Consider the following 15,160-nt stretch of genomic DNA (forward strand, 5'->3'; position numbering starts at 1 on the left):
AACCAAACATTTGAATGAACTAGATGAAAATATAAGATCATTCGTACCTCCCAATTCTTGTCAATCGAACATGCTAAGGTAAGATTACCTTGACCATGCGACTAACATTACATGTAAATGTGCCTACTCCGGATTTCATCCCCTGTGCCTGCATGCATCATAAAATTGCAAAACAAGAGACATTTATTAATCTCAGATATTCTGAATGGTGCTTTAAGACACATCTTCAATGAATGGACATGCTGCGTTTATCGCGCTTAACATATTCATCAGAACAGAAGGAACACACCAACTGTCATCCATGACGGTTCATTGGTTTTTTGAGAAAAGAAGGTTCATTGGTTGGTCATTGCGAGCATGGACGACAAATTTGCAGCTCACAAAAGTCCTAAAACTTGATCTTATCTAATATGCATACATGATCACACCATACTAGTTGCCTGAGTTTCAAGAAAGCCTCAGATGCTTCCAATTCCAAGCATACAAGCCAGAAGAAGAAGAGTTTTTCTTCCCCTAAAAAAATGAACAAAACAAAAAATACAGAAGGCCAAATACGAAAAAAAGATCCCTAGGCGTCTCATGTACTTGACAATCTAGATCCTACATTATTCTCAAACAGACAGAACAATCACACCAACACTTTGAAGAAACCTGAATCACATAATTGTGTCTTCATCCACATCCATCCACCTAGACCACAAGAGAGTACAAAGTCACAAAAATTTCAAAATTAACGATCGTTGCATTTGTTGTTACCAGTACAGATCTGTCAATGTAAGTATTCAGAGCAAAATTGGTTATCTGACAACTCAAACTCAGGCAAATAAGAATGATTACAACAAAGAAAATGCAACACAAACCGCACTATATAAAAAAAATCTCGCAGGATTGCAGGTCATTTTAGAATTTGTCACAGGATTACAATCCTTGGGAGGAGCATATGCTCAAAATATACCTAATATTGTTCTCATCCACATATCCATCCACCTACAGTATAACATAATCTGAGACCTACGAGGAATTCAAAACTGACGATCTTTGCATTTGCTGTTACTGGTACAGATCTGTCAATGTAATTAATCCGAACAAAGTTGGTGTTTGACAAGTCAAACTAGGCATGTAAGAATGATTACAAGGAGGAAAATGCTATACAAATTGCACTATAAAAAAATTCTTGCAGAATTGCAGGTCACTTAAAACATTGGTTGCAGCAATGCACAACACAGGCAAAACCCTCTATCATGCCCAGTAGATCAGTTATACAGATTATACAGAAAAATAAGCACAAGATGGCCTCTCCAATGGAGACAAAATAAATGCGCAGCACGTATAGACTAAATCAGCTCGACCTTTGAAACAATTTACTGTTTTCTGCTCAAACAGTAATCCCCAACACCCAGAAAGAGATGTTTTCCTAATTCCAAATCAACCACTGGCTGATCCTCAATGCATTCTACTGTGATCTGCAAGGACCAAATAAATAACAACCCACTTATGACAGTTTCAGTTTTATGAAAACAAAACCCAGCAAACTGACCCCAACTTAATGTCTATAGGTGACAAACATATCATGGATGAGGGGGATGCTGACCTTTCCATTCCCAACATGAAACTCCAACTTCAAATTGGAAAGGTCCCTTGATGATAAATATGTCTGTAAACCATCAGCATGCTTTTTGTTTCCTGAGAAAGATAGAAGAAATGCATCAGAAGAGAAATCAAGTTTTGCACATCAAGAGTATTTCAACACAGGAACGCTAAATCCCCAATAAAGGACCTGAAAATAATGCAAGAATAGCATCAGATTTGAACACCAAAGTAGGCTTTGCTATGCTGATGACAAATGATACACCAGATACTCCACGAAACTCCTCCTGACAAAATATCACCTGCAAGTAATGGTATTGTCACTAGTGAGCATAATGTTGGCTGATTTTGAATGTAATAATAGTCCAAATTTATATCATGAATAACTGGAAGGGAGAAAAAACAGCAATAGCCAATAGGTACTAAGTCAAGAAGGCAGCAGTGAAGTAAGAATTTAACCTTAGTTGTTTGATTATAATCTCAAAGTACTTAGCATGGAATAAATGCAAATATATGGAAAGTTAGGATCTGACAGCACACATTTCCAAATTCACAAGAACCTTAATGCTATACTAGCTTTCTTTGGATTCAGTAAACTGGCATTAAGATTCCTGCACCGCCATTTCTACTTGAAAGAAAAATGCACCGAACATGTTCCAGTATCACCCACTCATCACTAAGAAAGCTATGAAAATTAGAGGCATTTGAGAAATCGCTGAATGTTGATTCAAGAGAGAATAACGTAATTTGGATAAGTAATCAGCAATGCTCTTTGCCATTAGAGAAAAAAAAAAGAGCTTCTGTCGTTAACACTCACAGCATCTGGTGGAGTCAAAGTATGATGAAGTAAACGAGAACCCAACGCTTCCCGGATGTATTGCTCCTGCACAAAGGGGAACAGGAAGTAAGAAAAGTCATCCAGTTCACTGCTTAACAACTATCAAGTAGCATGTTACTCAAAGTCATGAAGGTTCTACCTGTGAATTTACAATATTCTCCAAAATATTTTTGTTGTTTTCTAAAGGTTTGTAGTAAACCTCCACAGTATCAGTGGGTTCAAGTCCAGCTTTCTTTCGTAACTTCTGGACTCTGTTAACAACCTGCAATAAGGAAGTTTACAGACTAGGCAAGGATCAGAAATTTAGTCCACCCTCATGCACAGCATATAACACTCACAATGGTATGGAGATGCTTTAGATGTTCTACCACAAATAATATAAAATTATAAACTGATAACAGGAGAATGGCAATGAATTAGCGCTCCAGCTCTGCCAACCATATTTATACAAAAGGAAGTTAATACAATAAACAAGTAGAGAGTCATCTTTGGACAAACTTGTGATAGCAAAACTTTGACGTGATGCATAACTGGCTCATCCCCAATGATGACTACAACAGGCGCTATGCCTTTATTCTTAGTAACAAGGTGAAGAAGAAAAAGCTGGGCCACCCTAGCAACCCAGATAATCGACAAGGAATCCAACAGTCTTAGCAAAGGAATATAGTTATACACCACCAAGCAATAGTTCAAATAAATAGCACCATGACATCTTCATTTTATGTTGTTAGCTAGTTAAAGGTACCCTTGAGTAGTTGAATACACCATTTGGTTAAAATTTGGAATAAGACCTATTCTTGGATTAGGCTAGTTAAATGATATTCAACCATATCACTTTTCACTCACTTGAGTAGTTCTCTTCACAATTGGTAAGTATGCGAGATCAATTTTGAGTGTGGTTCCATAAAAATCTTTATGATGTCAATAAACAATTTTTTTAAAAAAAATCACAACCACTGATATTTAAAATATATATATAAAAATTAAAATGAAAGAACAGCAAGGGAATGGCATGGGGGTACTAGAAATGGAAGGTAAGAAAAAGAAAGAGATGAAAATTGGCCTCTGATCAGTAACAAATCCCCCAAAAAAGCAGATGTGGAGGCGAAGGGAGACGGAAAAGGGGAAAAATGTTATGGTCAAGCGAAGGAAACGAATCTAGAGGAGATATGAAGAATGTTGGGTTGGGCAGAGGCGGGCTAGATGAGGAACAAGTTTATTTGGGAATAATGAGGTGGTAGGTTAAGAAAGAAATGGAGAAATGTGCATGGATGCAAATGAACCAACCAATTCACAAACAGCTCAGCCTCAGCTCAACAACAGGCTCCATTGAGCTTGTTCAATTATGAACTAGCCAGGCTCAAATGTCATTCGGAGCTCAGCCATAAACAAGCCAAACTTGAACATTTGGGCTTGTAAAAATGTATAGAAGCAAGGGCTGGGCTCAATAACAAACTACTTCAGTCAAAAAACGCTGAGCAACGGTCATCAAGCTCAGCCCCAATTCAATATAATAAGCCAAATCTGAGAAGCTTAATATTTGCTTCGGCTCAGCTGGCCTGCACCTCCAGAAGGCAGGAACTGTTGGAATGGATATAACTCAGTTCAACCTGAAGTTGGAAATTTTATTTAAGTTTCATGAGAATTGACCACAAGCCTATGCAATGCTATGTCTGCAAGACTGCAACCTATTTTTCAAATCAATGGAACAGTAGAGAATCATAAATTACAAAATATCAAAGCTAGGTTTAGGGGTGTGATGTTTACAAGAAGCCTGAGTTTGGCTCGATAAGAGACTCATTCAAGATCATAGGAGAAAACCAAGCTCAACCCCTTTTTTAAAGCTTAACTTGAAAACCAGCTAGGCTGAACTCCATGTTTGCAAAATTAAACAGAAGATTGGCTTGATAACAAGCTCAGTTCAGATCACAAATCAGCCAAGCTTGAACATGCATTGTCAAGCCTGGCTAGAACACAACTCGAGCTTGATAAACCAATTCATATGATGAATTGAGCCAGAGCAGCTTACTGCTTGGCTTGGCGTGTTCGCACCCCTGGCTAGGTTGCATGAAGAATCATGTACAGGACTATGACTGTTTTAACCAAAATTCATAAACTTGACTCATTTTCTAAATCATGTGACCAGCATCTCCAATCAGTTTGCTGAGACTATCAACTATCAAGATTACATATTTAAAGCTTTTGATTTAGATCTTATTGTCATGAAAAATTTCCTAAGTAAAACATACATATATCAAGGATCTCTATATACATATGTACATATAAGAAATTCAAATCCTTTAGGCTATTTAGTAAATTTCTGTCTTCTGAAAAACAAGAGATTCTCTTTTACTACACATGCATTGCAACTAGCATTCAACTAGGATAAGAATTTTTATATAATTTTTATTTTATTTTATGAATAAAAAATTCATTCGTTTACATTTTCAATCCATGAATCTAGTTATAGTAGATTAGTTCTAATCAAAAAAAGAGTTTTGGATAAGTGAAACTTCTAATTAAAGAAGGTAAATTAGAAAACTTTTATTTCGGTAGAATTCTAGAAAACATATATTTTCAGAATGGGATGAGGAAAGACAAATCCAATTAGTTTGAAATTCATGAATTTTTAGAATCTTCTATGATTTTTCTAGAATTTTTCCTGGATTTTTAGAGGGTAGAACTTTCTCTCTCCTGTCTGTTTAATAGGTATGAAGGTTGGACATAAGGCTTATTGCAGTGTAAGTTTACAGCATTCCCACATTTTCATTTTAATGTAGAAAGGTTGGTTTCATCTGCATTATGCAGGTTAAATTCATTTCAAATTTCCCCATAAGTTGCCCATCACACTTCTGTAGATCAAACCCTGTCATCTTCAGGTAGAAAGACATAATGGAACAATAATTTACAGGAGTCATTACATTTTGAAACAGAATCTCATGCACCCAAAGTTTTCATATTTTACCTCACGAGCAACTCCTGCCTCAAACAACGACTCATCAGCTCGTAAATCCAATATGACCAAAACATCACCTGAACAGAACAGAAGAAATTAGTTAGCACCTTAAGTTACAGTATGTTGTTCAAAGAGGAACCATCCTATACCATCGCCAGCAGCATCTATTTCTTTCTCCTTTACATTGGCAGGACGCTTGAATTCCCGCACTATCTGAAAGTGTAATAACATTGTCTAGTAACTTTTCATGAAACAACAGTAAAAATGAGATAAAATATAATTAAGCATTTTGGAGGTCCTACAATTTTCTGATCCCAGCATTATTTATTCCATGAAGAACAAATATCAATTTTTCTATGTTTGAGTAAGTAATTTACGATGCCCTCACTATTTGGACATCCTTAAGCAGAAAAGAACACCAAATAATGATGAATGTAAGCCATCAACAATAAATTGTAATAATCTGTTAAGATGAACACAAAATTAAGTAATATTTCCACTAATCAAAAACACCAAAACTATGTAAGCCTGGTAGACGTGAAGCAAAGAAGGTACATATTAAAAATGAACAGATTGATTTTCTTATTGTTTGTTTGCAAATGACATAGGTAAGAAATAAACAAAACATAAACATCTTAAGTCTTAACATATGAAAAAACTATCAATCTCAAAAAAATCACTTAACAATGCATATGGTAGCACAATTATTGACATGAGAGTAGTAAAAATAGTATTTCAATGCTAGAGTTTTTAGTTATATAATCATGGAAAGCTACATCTTTTAAATACAATGAAGCTATAAAACTTTATGAAGAAAAAATGCATAACATTGAGAAAGTAGCCAAATTTGGCGATCCAGCAAAAACCATGAACAGCTGTAAAATAGTACTAATGAAAAAGTCAGTCTTATCCACTGTTCCATAAGTACTAAAAGAAAAGGATTCAATTCTTTAATGCAAAATTCAATCAGATATAAGGGAGGGAACTAGCCATTTACAAAATCTTTTAGAGTTTAACACATTTGACATGAAAGTAACAAAGCAACTTACTGCAGTATCTGGAAAAGTTCCTCCAGCAACATTATACCATAACTGTTATCACTTACCAAATCATGTGGCCACTGGGTGAAAAATAGTTATATCTCAGTTCTCAAAAAAAAGTTATACCCCAAGAATCTCTAAGCATGTTTTTCCATAAAGATAAATATGTAAATGAATAGATTAGTTCAAAAGTAACGTATTAATGATTGCAAGTTTATGAGGAAGAACCTTAATATCGGTCAACTTCAAACCGTGCCCAGAGAAGGTAACTTCTCCAGATCTTTCAAATGATAAAATGTCAGCCTGTGACATTGCCTTTATCTCCTTGGCAACAATACCCATGGCTTTTCCGAGTCGTTTACCAAGTATACTAAGAGAAAACATAAAAAAGCAAGTAAATAAAATAACAAATCATGAAAAGGGCACAGAATTACTAAAGAATCCCTAACATACCTGTAATCAGGCTCCGCACGCAAAGAAGCATATTTCAGAGGATCATTGCATGGAATCACTGATTGGATATTGAGTTCTTCCATCACATACTACAAGCATAACCATATTTCCAAGAAGAGTTCAATTTGAGGAAAGAAATAAGATGACAGATCATAAATTAAAGAAAGTTGATTAAAGAATGCAGAAGTTGCATAGATAGAAAATTTACAAATTAAGAAAGTATAGCTGCACAGTTGTACATAAAATTACAGATGTGCATATACTGCCAAATACATCATCTTGATTGAGGAGAAAAGCAGCTACTGCTTTTTTTTAAAAAAAAATAGATGAAAGATTATACTTTTCTAGATTATTGAACTAGCTTCAGCTAAACAGTTTTGTAATGGTCAAGAACTATAAAGCTTTTACTTATTCTACATATAAAATTGTAAGCAGATAAACTGTTCCTGAGTTTTAAAAAATCACATAAAAGGTGGCTTCATCTTATAACACATGATAATGAAGATACTGCAGAATAGGAATTTCCACCAAGATTTGGAACCATTAAAGCAAGCATTTGGCATAAGATGTCCATAAACTAATATTGAGTCTATCGATGTTCATTGAACTGAAATGAAGAATGACCAATTTAACCACTTCTGACATTTTATAATTTTACAAAGTGATGATGACACCATCTTTCCTTACACGATCTTTACAATTTCTGTTTATACCTTGAATTCTGTAGCGACTTCTCAATATTTATCAACGGCTGGTTATGTTGCTTCATAAATTATACAATTTGCAAAAGGTAGTTGGTTCTGTTTCATAAGCTTAATAATATATAGTAACTATTCTATTAGTAATAAGCAGTATCGTGCAGCGTCACCATGACAAATTTTCTACACTAATCAAAGATAGGAAATTCAAAGATACACGAGCATTACTTGAATGAAACAAAGAGTAGGATGTTCAGGAAAACATAAGGTATAAAGTAGAAGAGTTTGAAGCGACTGGAAAATCAGAGCACGACAATGATGGGTTTGGTGTTGCCACATCCACATAGCACAAGAGGGGACCAAAGAGGACTTGGATGGACATGATGAGAAGAAATCACAAGATAACCAATTTTACAGGATATTACTAGAGTTTAAAAAAAATCAAGAAGTTTTTTAAAGCAAGGTTATATCACACATGCCACATATGTTTATCATTATTTCCTATTTCTCAGCAATAATCTTTTTAACAGTTAATATGTATCAAGGGAGTTGGTGGCAAATGGCCAGCAGGTGTAGCGCATACAAATGTGTGTCTTCATCCAAATAAAAAATGTTGGCTAAAATATCAAATTTAGACCCTCGAAAGAAAACAGACCATTACACATGGCCATAAAACAAGAAAATTTACATACGCCATGGCTAGAGAAAAATAACAGCCTTATTTCAAAAGTCGGAACAAAAGAGCAATTCGAAAGAAAACATTGTTTAATTTATAAAAAATTGGGTTACGAATTCTACAAACCTCTCTCAGTTTCCCAGTGATGTCTTCAAGAAAGTCAGTATCAGGATGAACCACCACCATCTCCCTAAATTTGTAGACGAAAAAGGTTAGTCATAAAATAAACAAAAAGTGATAGGTAGTTGAATAAATAAGAGAACAAGCAAGCATACTTAAGAGGTGTTTTAAGAGGCTTGTTATGACGCTCTCGAATGTTACGGGCAAGGTCGATGACAGTCATCATCCTTGCAACACTTTGTTCAATGCGTTCCTCTCTCTGAGAATTTTGCAGGATAATTGTTCAAATGCACAATAAGATAAAGGAAAAAGAAATTTGACAGTGATAGATGAATAGTTGATAGGAAGCTTATGGAAGAGCATTATTACCTTCCCTCTTGCTGAAGGGTAGCTACAGTAATGAATGCTTTCCTCAGACCTGACAGAAACCTTGCATAAATTTTGATAAAGAACCTCAGTGAAGAATGGCGTAAATGGAGCCATCGCTGTACAAGTAGTTAAAAGCACCTGTAGCACACAATCATATTGTAAGATCACAGAAGGTTATTGCCTTCTAATATGATATCCTCCATGAGAAATAATCTTAAGGACAAAGATGGAATGCCTTTGTGGCATGCACAACAAGCATCTGCAACAACATAATCTACTAGAAAGATTAAACAAGAATAAACCAAACCAAGTTGGGTATCGACACAGCACCTTCCGTTGCTAATTGGTATAAAAGATTACAAATCTAATTCATTACTGACAAGCTTACATGACAGTGAGTTTCAAGAAAGCTGAGGCTCAACAGCATATTGTTGGATTTGATTGTACACAGGAAGTGATGATAACCATGCAAGAGAGAGAGAGAGAGAGAGAGTTATATGCCTATAGATGGACAACACTGTTTTGGAAAAGCATAGTTCACCATGAATGCTATTGGCAAAAGCCACCCAATCAATGTTTCAACAAAGGAAATCTTACAGTGTGACAAATGACTATAACAAAGACTAAGGCAAATTTCTAAAGTTACAGTCTTAAAAGAAACAAACGAAACAACTAATAAGGTGATTTTTAAGCACTCAAAGAGAAAACATGCAGTAAATTATACTATATATAAGTTTGGAAATGATTGTGCAAGCCATAAGTATGCATATCCAAACACTACAGAGAACAAAATAAGGGAAAGAACTTCATACATAATAAAGAGTGGAAAGTGATATCCTGCAGTCCTCCTCTCCAGTACGCCCCTTTAGTCTCTTACGGTTACAACGTACATATATATTTGTAAGATTATCGATAAATTTTAGAAGATATGGTACAACCTACAAAATGTTAAAAAAAGGCATTAGCATAATAGGGCATGTGTAACACTCAATAATCTAATTAAGGGTAAGCATACAAACCGTGTACAACCGATACGCATCCATCTCTTGGCGAACAAAGTGAACTAGACTTTCAGTGGCAGAGTTGATCCACTGGTCAAGCACATTTGAAGATTGTTGAAGAGTTGTGTAATCAATGGGAACAAATGGATCAAAACCCTCAACTTCAAGTCTCTTTGCATTTTGAACGAGAAACCTATATGCATTATACCATGGAAGGAAGACGTCTTTCACCTGCTTGAACCAAAGAATTATAAAATGTGAATAAATATCTGAAATTTAAATAAGAGATAAAGACTAAAATAGTAAAATAAAGGCATGACAGTTTCATGAAAGACTTGTAATGAAACAAAGAATGTATGGCAATGCTCACAACACCATATACGCCATCCTTTTTAAATCGTAAAGGTTCTGCACGCACAACTGGTGAATTTATCAGGTATAACCGCAAAGCATCCTGAAAGAAACAAATGTAAAACCTACTGTGAATATAAACTCCAAATTTTGTATTTCATGCGAACTAAGCAACCAAAAATAGAAATTACACCCCTTAAACTTTTCTATGTTTAAAACAAGCAATGTTCAAGATGAAGGAACAGAAATTTAGATAGACAATTCTCATGGAAGTACTGTGTTGCTGACATAAAATGACTGCATACCGCTCCATAATCACCTATGACTTCCATAGGTGAGGGATAATTCTTCAACCTCTTGCTCATTTTCTTCCCATCCTCAGCAAGGACAAGACCGTTGCAAATTAAATTCCTAAATGCAGGTTTTCCAAATAATGCAGTAGACAGCACCATAAGAGTATAGAACCTGCAATAACATTCATACTAAGGTTATTAGTATCAAGAGGACAAGTCGAGCACAGCATAAGTTAATGCTTCAAGGACACCATTAATCTTGCATAGATTAAAATTTCTGAATACAGGCCGCTTAGAAACATCTGAAAACATGAACTTGAAAATATTGCATGTATCATTGGATGATAATGGCCATAATAGTATGTATGTATTCTGAACAAATAATAACAATAATAGTAGGAGAGGACTAACAAGAAAGAGATCACGCACTAAAACTTCAATATGCTCACTATACTAGTTAATGGAGCTAATTAGCAACCAAGTCCAAGTCCACGACAACCACAGGTATCTACATTCATATTATCATTGAAAATCTATAAAGGGGGAAGAAGATGGATCACTTCAAAGGGATATGGATCTTGTAACAACTGCTTCGAGGGTGGTTCACCTCCATTAAAACATGTTTTCTCTTCATTATTCTCAAAATAGAGCACATAGTTATTTAAATAGAGGCCCTTGCTCAGCTAAATATGCAAACTAGAGATTTGATACCCCAAACAATCCAATCAAACCATATCTTAAGAAAATGTGATCTTGTCATTCCATATCTTAGATATGGAATAACCAAAACAAAAAAGAGTAAAATAGATAATCTAACATCCCCACCCCCTTGCACAACCTTTATCCTCAAGCATTGTTAAAAACATCGATCGCCTAGATTTGGTAATTAGCTTTGCCTAGAAAGCTCCTGTTAAGGCCAATGTGCCAAACAATGATGTCCAAAAGCTAAACTTTTCATTGCAGTTAAACCATACCCCTTTCTCCTTTCATGCACCTCTGCAAAAGTCAAATTCTTGTTTAGAAGGGCATGATCTCTACACAGCCTCCTCTTGAAGACAAGCCAAGAAATATGCAAATAGGAGAGTCATTGGTCGAAAAACCTTCATTCCAACCTCGATTTCATCTTGGAGACCTGTAGGACAACTAATTGAAAATGATTCAAGTGACCAATCATTCTATTGGCAACTCTCTCAAAAGTTCATGTTTTGTTGGCACAGATTTGAGAGTGCTCCTCTTGAATCAATATGGTCGACATGGATGAATCGTGTACAAAAAGCCCAGAGAACTATGGCCAAAATAGTCCTGTTACAGTTCTCTCTATCCATTAGAATCATGGGATACAAGGACGCCAAAAAAACCATGTGATCATCCAGATCCCATAATATTGTTGAGTTTCTTGAATTGTTCTGCTCAGAAAACCCATCCTGCAAGATCCTCATCATCAAATTTAGGAAATTCAGTTCTCATCATACAAGTTCAAAAATCCATTCCAGCATCTCCTATTCAATGCTGGCCCTAGAAACTATGGATCTAGTAATGGTGATTAGCTTGGTGCTTGCTTACGCTTTATGTAGTGGTCGGCCTTCCTACCAGAATGCCTCTAGAAGCTTCTACAAAGCTTTGAAAATAGATGAAGGCTCACCATGCGAGCAACAAAATCCACCTGCCTGGTAGAATTCTCTCGTCTTCTCTAAAGGCTAATATAGTAATTGATCTTTAAACCAATTCTCTTTGAAGATCCCAAGCTCCTTTTGCTGCTTGAGTGCATGCTACAATCTAAGAAATGGGCACTCCGGTACCAAATGATACAACTTCATTTTTTATTTTTTTAAATAAAAAAAGAAAGAAAAGTGAAGAAAGATGGAATACTTCAAGGGGATCTTAATCTGCTAGTGACTACTATGAGGGTGGTTAACCTCCAATGAGACTAGCTTTCTCTTCATTAAAGTACATAATTATTAAATAAAGACCATTGACCTACATAAATATGGAAATTATTGATTTGATACACTCAACAATTCCATCATTTCATATCTTAAGGATACACAATTCTATCTTTCCACATCCAAGTAATATGAAACAACATAGCCAAATCCCACAATTATTGGAAAATTATATCAAAAAATGGAAATGAAAAGATAGATATGTAATAAAAAGACCAGCCTAAAAATAAGATCTATGGATCTATTTCCAATCCATTTCAGTTGCTTCAAACTCAATTTTTCACCCAAATTGTTTCCATATCAGAAGAAACATGCTTGTTCTTGCTGAATCAACTTAAGATAATGGCTTACATTCCCAAGTTTGGAGAATTATTTTTTATTACTTCTTTTGAGGTAGTGAGTAAACAAGGGACTCCATCTATTTATCATCATCTGCCTTCAATTATGAACTGAAGCATAGTTACCAAATAGCTCAGGTGACCCTAGGTGATGAAGCCTCCAATAGCCTAGGTGATAACCAAGTGATTAGACAGAGGCAAGGCCCTCGGACACGACATGTCTAGGTAAAGGCAAAGCCCCTTCGTTTTGGAGCCAAGTATTAACCCCATTCCTTAGGGGTTTAAAATAATAAACAACAATAAGGTGAGGGAAGAAACAAAATAAAGGAATGGCCAGGGAGTGAAATGGGGAAATAGAGGAAATATCAGGAGAAGATAAATAGAGCGAGCAAGAGAAAGAGGGGAGTTTTACTAGCAAGAGAGAGGGAGAGAGATGGGAATGCCAACAGATCCTTGACATTGCTGGACATTGCAAGCCTTGCCGAGATGCTGCAGGCCTCAGATGGGAGTGGAGCAGATAGAGGAGAGTGACGAAACAAAGCCCTAGCAGATAAGGGGTGTTGAACCAAATCTCCCCCCATATCTTTCTCCCTTTCTCTATCCTTTGTAATCTAACCCAGACCCAATCTGAGTCAAGTGGATGCAGGTCTTCCGATTCAGTATGCTGGGTTGGGACTGCCCAGGAAAATTGGGCAGAACAGGCAACACCCAATAGCCTAGGCAGGCACCTGTGTATCAGGCTATTCAAGTAACCCTCACCTAGGTGAGCTGGGCTTCCCTAGGCACGTAGGGAGTGCCCGTGACCACTATGGACCAAATTATTATAAATTTGAAGCCTGTAGGACAGGACTTCAAGTTTAGGAAAGGCAAGGCAATTCTACACATGTAAGCAGACAAGAAGCAGGCCGAATTGGGGTTGATCTAGATCCAGTCCATCAATTAAAGAGCCTACTTAGATCCAATCTGATAATAACAGACTCTAAATAGGTTTCTATGTCCGGATATGTCGGGTTGTGTGTCGGACTGCTCAACAAAATCTTATCTGACAGAAGAAAGGTTGAGCTGAGGATGGGTGATAGACGCATTTGTGTAGAGTCGATCTAAGGCGATCAATCTACAGTTGTTTGGATCTGAAATTTGTTTCAGATCTGCAAAATAATCAAAAACTTTGATAAATTTCTGGTTTGTTGATTTCTGCAGGCTAGTTCGAACGCACAACCAGCAGAGCACATTCCACAGCTTGATATAGAATTTTCAAAAGGATGAGAAAAGAATTTATTTTCTGTAAATTAACCCTTAAAAAACAGCAACAAGACACTTTTTAAAACCCCAAGAGACCTTTCAAACTTTCCCACTTGGACTTGAGGCAGTCATAGGGCTCTTTCCTTGTTTTTCCTTAAAAGAAAATAAAAGAAATAAAGAATGTTTATTTTACACTCATGGTCAAGTAGGTTAATCATGGAGATTCACCAATAGAGATTTACCTCTCCTAGCAGGACCTAAGAAATGAGTAATGCCATGGAGTGTCAATTTTATCCTCACAAAAAACTTTCATGCTTCTGTGGCAAGGAGTTGAGTGAATTCCACAAGTTGGTGCGGTGCACAAGGGGATCTATGGGGAACCACATGAGCATGTTTATTCGGGTACATAAGCAAGGCCAAGGACCGCAATTAATAACTTCTGACTAGTCTTTTTGCGTGATGTCATGGATCTTTACAAATGGTATCCAAGCTGACCTGGCCAATGGCCCATGTGAACTAAGAAACACTGCAATATGGACCCTTTTAGGAAACCACGAGCCAGTCATGGTGCTTGTGATTATGATTGGACTCTTTCCCTAGAGAGGATGCTGGGGCTTAAACATCCTTACAAGTTATAAAAAAAGTACATAAAATAACTTTATATATGCATCCATGTGATGGATTTCAATAGTTGAAGATAAACATTTTTTTTTTTTTTGAGTTTCAGCCTAGCTAAAACATTCTCTAGAACCAAAATTTATTATAAGAAACTGCTAATGTCACTTTAAACTTTACCGCTAAGAAACTCCAAAGTTCTTGTTGAGAGATATGGAGTACATATTGATATCTGGGCTTTGTTCAACACATGATTGTTGCTAAATGAGTTGTAGCACAAGAAATTTTGGCCTGAATAGTTTGCCAAGAAAAGGACCAACAAACCTGCCACATCATGGTGCAAAGGCTAGTGTTGGCCATAATCAACAGTCTAGGAAATACATACACAGCAAAGTGCAAAGTGCTAATAATTAATTAATTTTAAATTGAAATATTTTATAATTTGATAAAATGAAAACTTTTTATAGAAAACTCAGAAACAAGCTAAATTTTCAAATTCATGCATTTAGGACTCAGGAACCAGGAAATTAGAAGCATGAAAGAATAACAAATCCGACCTACAGATACTGTTGTACATTTAGATGACTTGCAATGACATGGATGTTGAGGGGAACTGGGACAAACGCATTTATAATCACTG

General features: G+C 36.0%; 1 protein-coding gene across 1 annotated transcript in view; it reads right to left on the bottom strand.

Annotated features, from left to right (window-relative positions):
- Window positions 1-1,000: 1,000 nt before the first annotated feature.
- Window positions 1,001-15,160, bottom strand: part of LOC103709900 (isoleucine--tRNA ligase, cytoplasmic-like) — a 28,764-nt gene continuing 14,604 nt past the window's right edge. Inside the window, exons 12-27 of the mRNA XM_008795423.3 lie at window positions 10,395-10,554; window positions 10,109-10,192; window positions 9,757-9,969; window positions 9,550-9,675; window positions 8,738-8,875; window positions 8,524-8,627; window positions 8,375-8,438; window positions 6,875-6,963; window positions 6,650-6,791; window positions 5,531-5,594; window positions 5,391-5,458; window positions 2,565-2,687; window positions 2,405-2,470; window positions 1,778-1,889; window positions 1,592-1,683; window positions 1,001-1,463 (exon numbers count right to left, since the gene is read on the bottom strand). Of these exons, the coding sequence (XP_008793645.2) occupies window positions 1,362-1,463; window positions 1,592-1,683; window positions 1,778-1,889; window positions 2,405-2,470; window positions 2,565-2,687; window positions 5,391-5,458; window positions 5,531-5,594; window positions 6,650-6,791; window positions 6,875-6,963; window positions 8,375-8,438; window positions 8,524-8,627; window positions 8,738-8,875; window positions 9,550-9,675; window positions 9,757-9,969; window positions 10,109-10,192; window positions 10,395-10,554 (1,747 nt within the window). The 3' untranslated portion in view covers window positions 1,001-1,361. The remainder of the gene's footprint in view (window positions 1,464-1,591; window positions 1,684-1,777; window positions 1,890-2,404; window positions 2,471-2,564; window positions 2,688-5,390; window positions 5,459-5,530; window positions 5,595-6,649; window positions 6,792-6,874; window positions 6,964-8,374; window positions 8,439-8,523; window positions 8,628-8,737; window positions 8,876-9,549; window positions 9,676-9,756; window positions 9,970-10,108; window positions 10,193-10,394; window positions 10,555-15,160) is intronic.

This window comes from Phoenix dactylifera, chromosome 12 (assembly GCF_009389715.1).
Source record: "Phoenix dactylifera cultivar Barhee BC4 chromosome 12, palm_55x_up_171113_PBpolish2nd_filt_p, whole genome shotgun sequence".
In the NCBI taxonomy this organism is placed as follows: domain Eukaryota; kingdom Viridiplantae; phylum Streptophyta; class Magnoliopsida; order Arecales; family Arecaceae; genus Phoenix; species Phoenix dactylifera.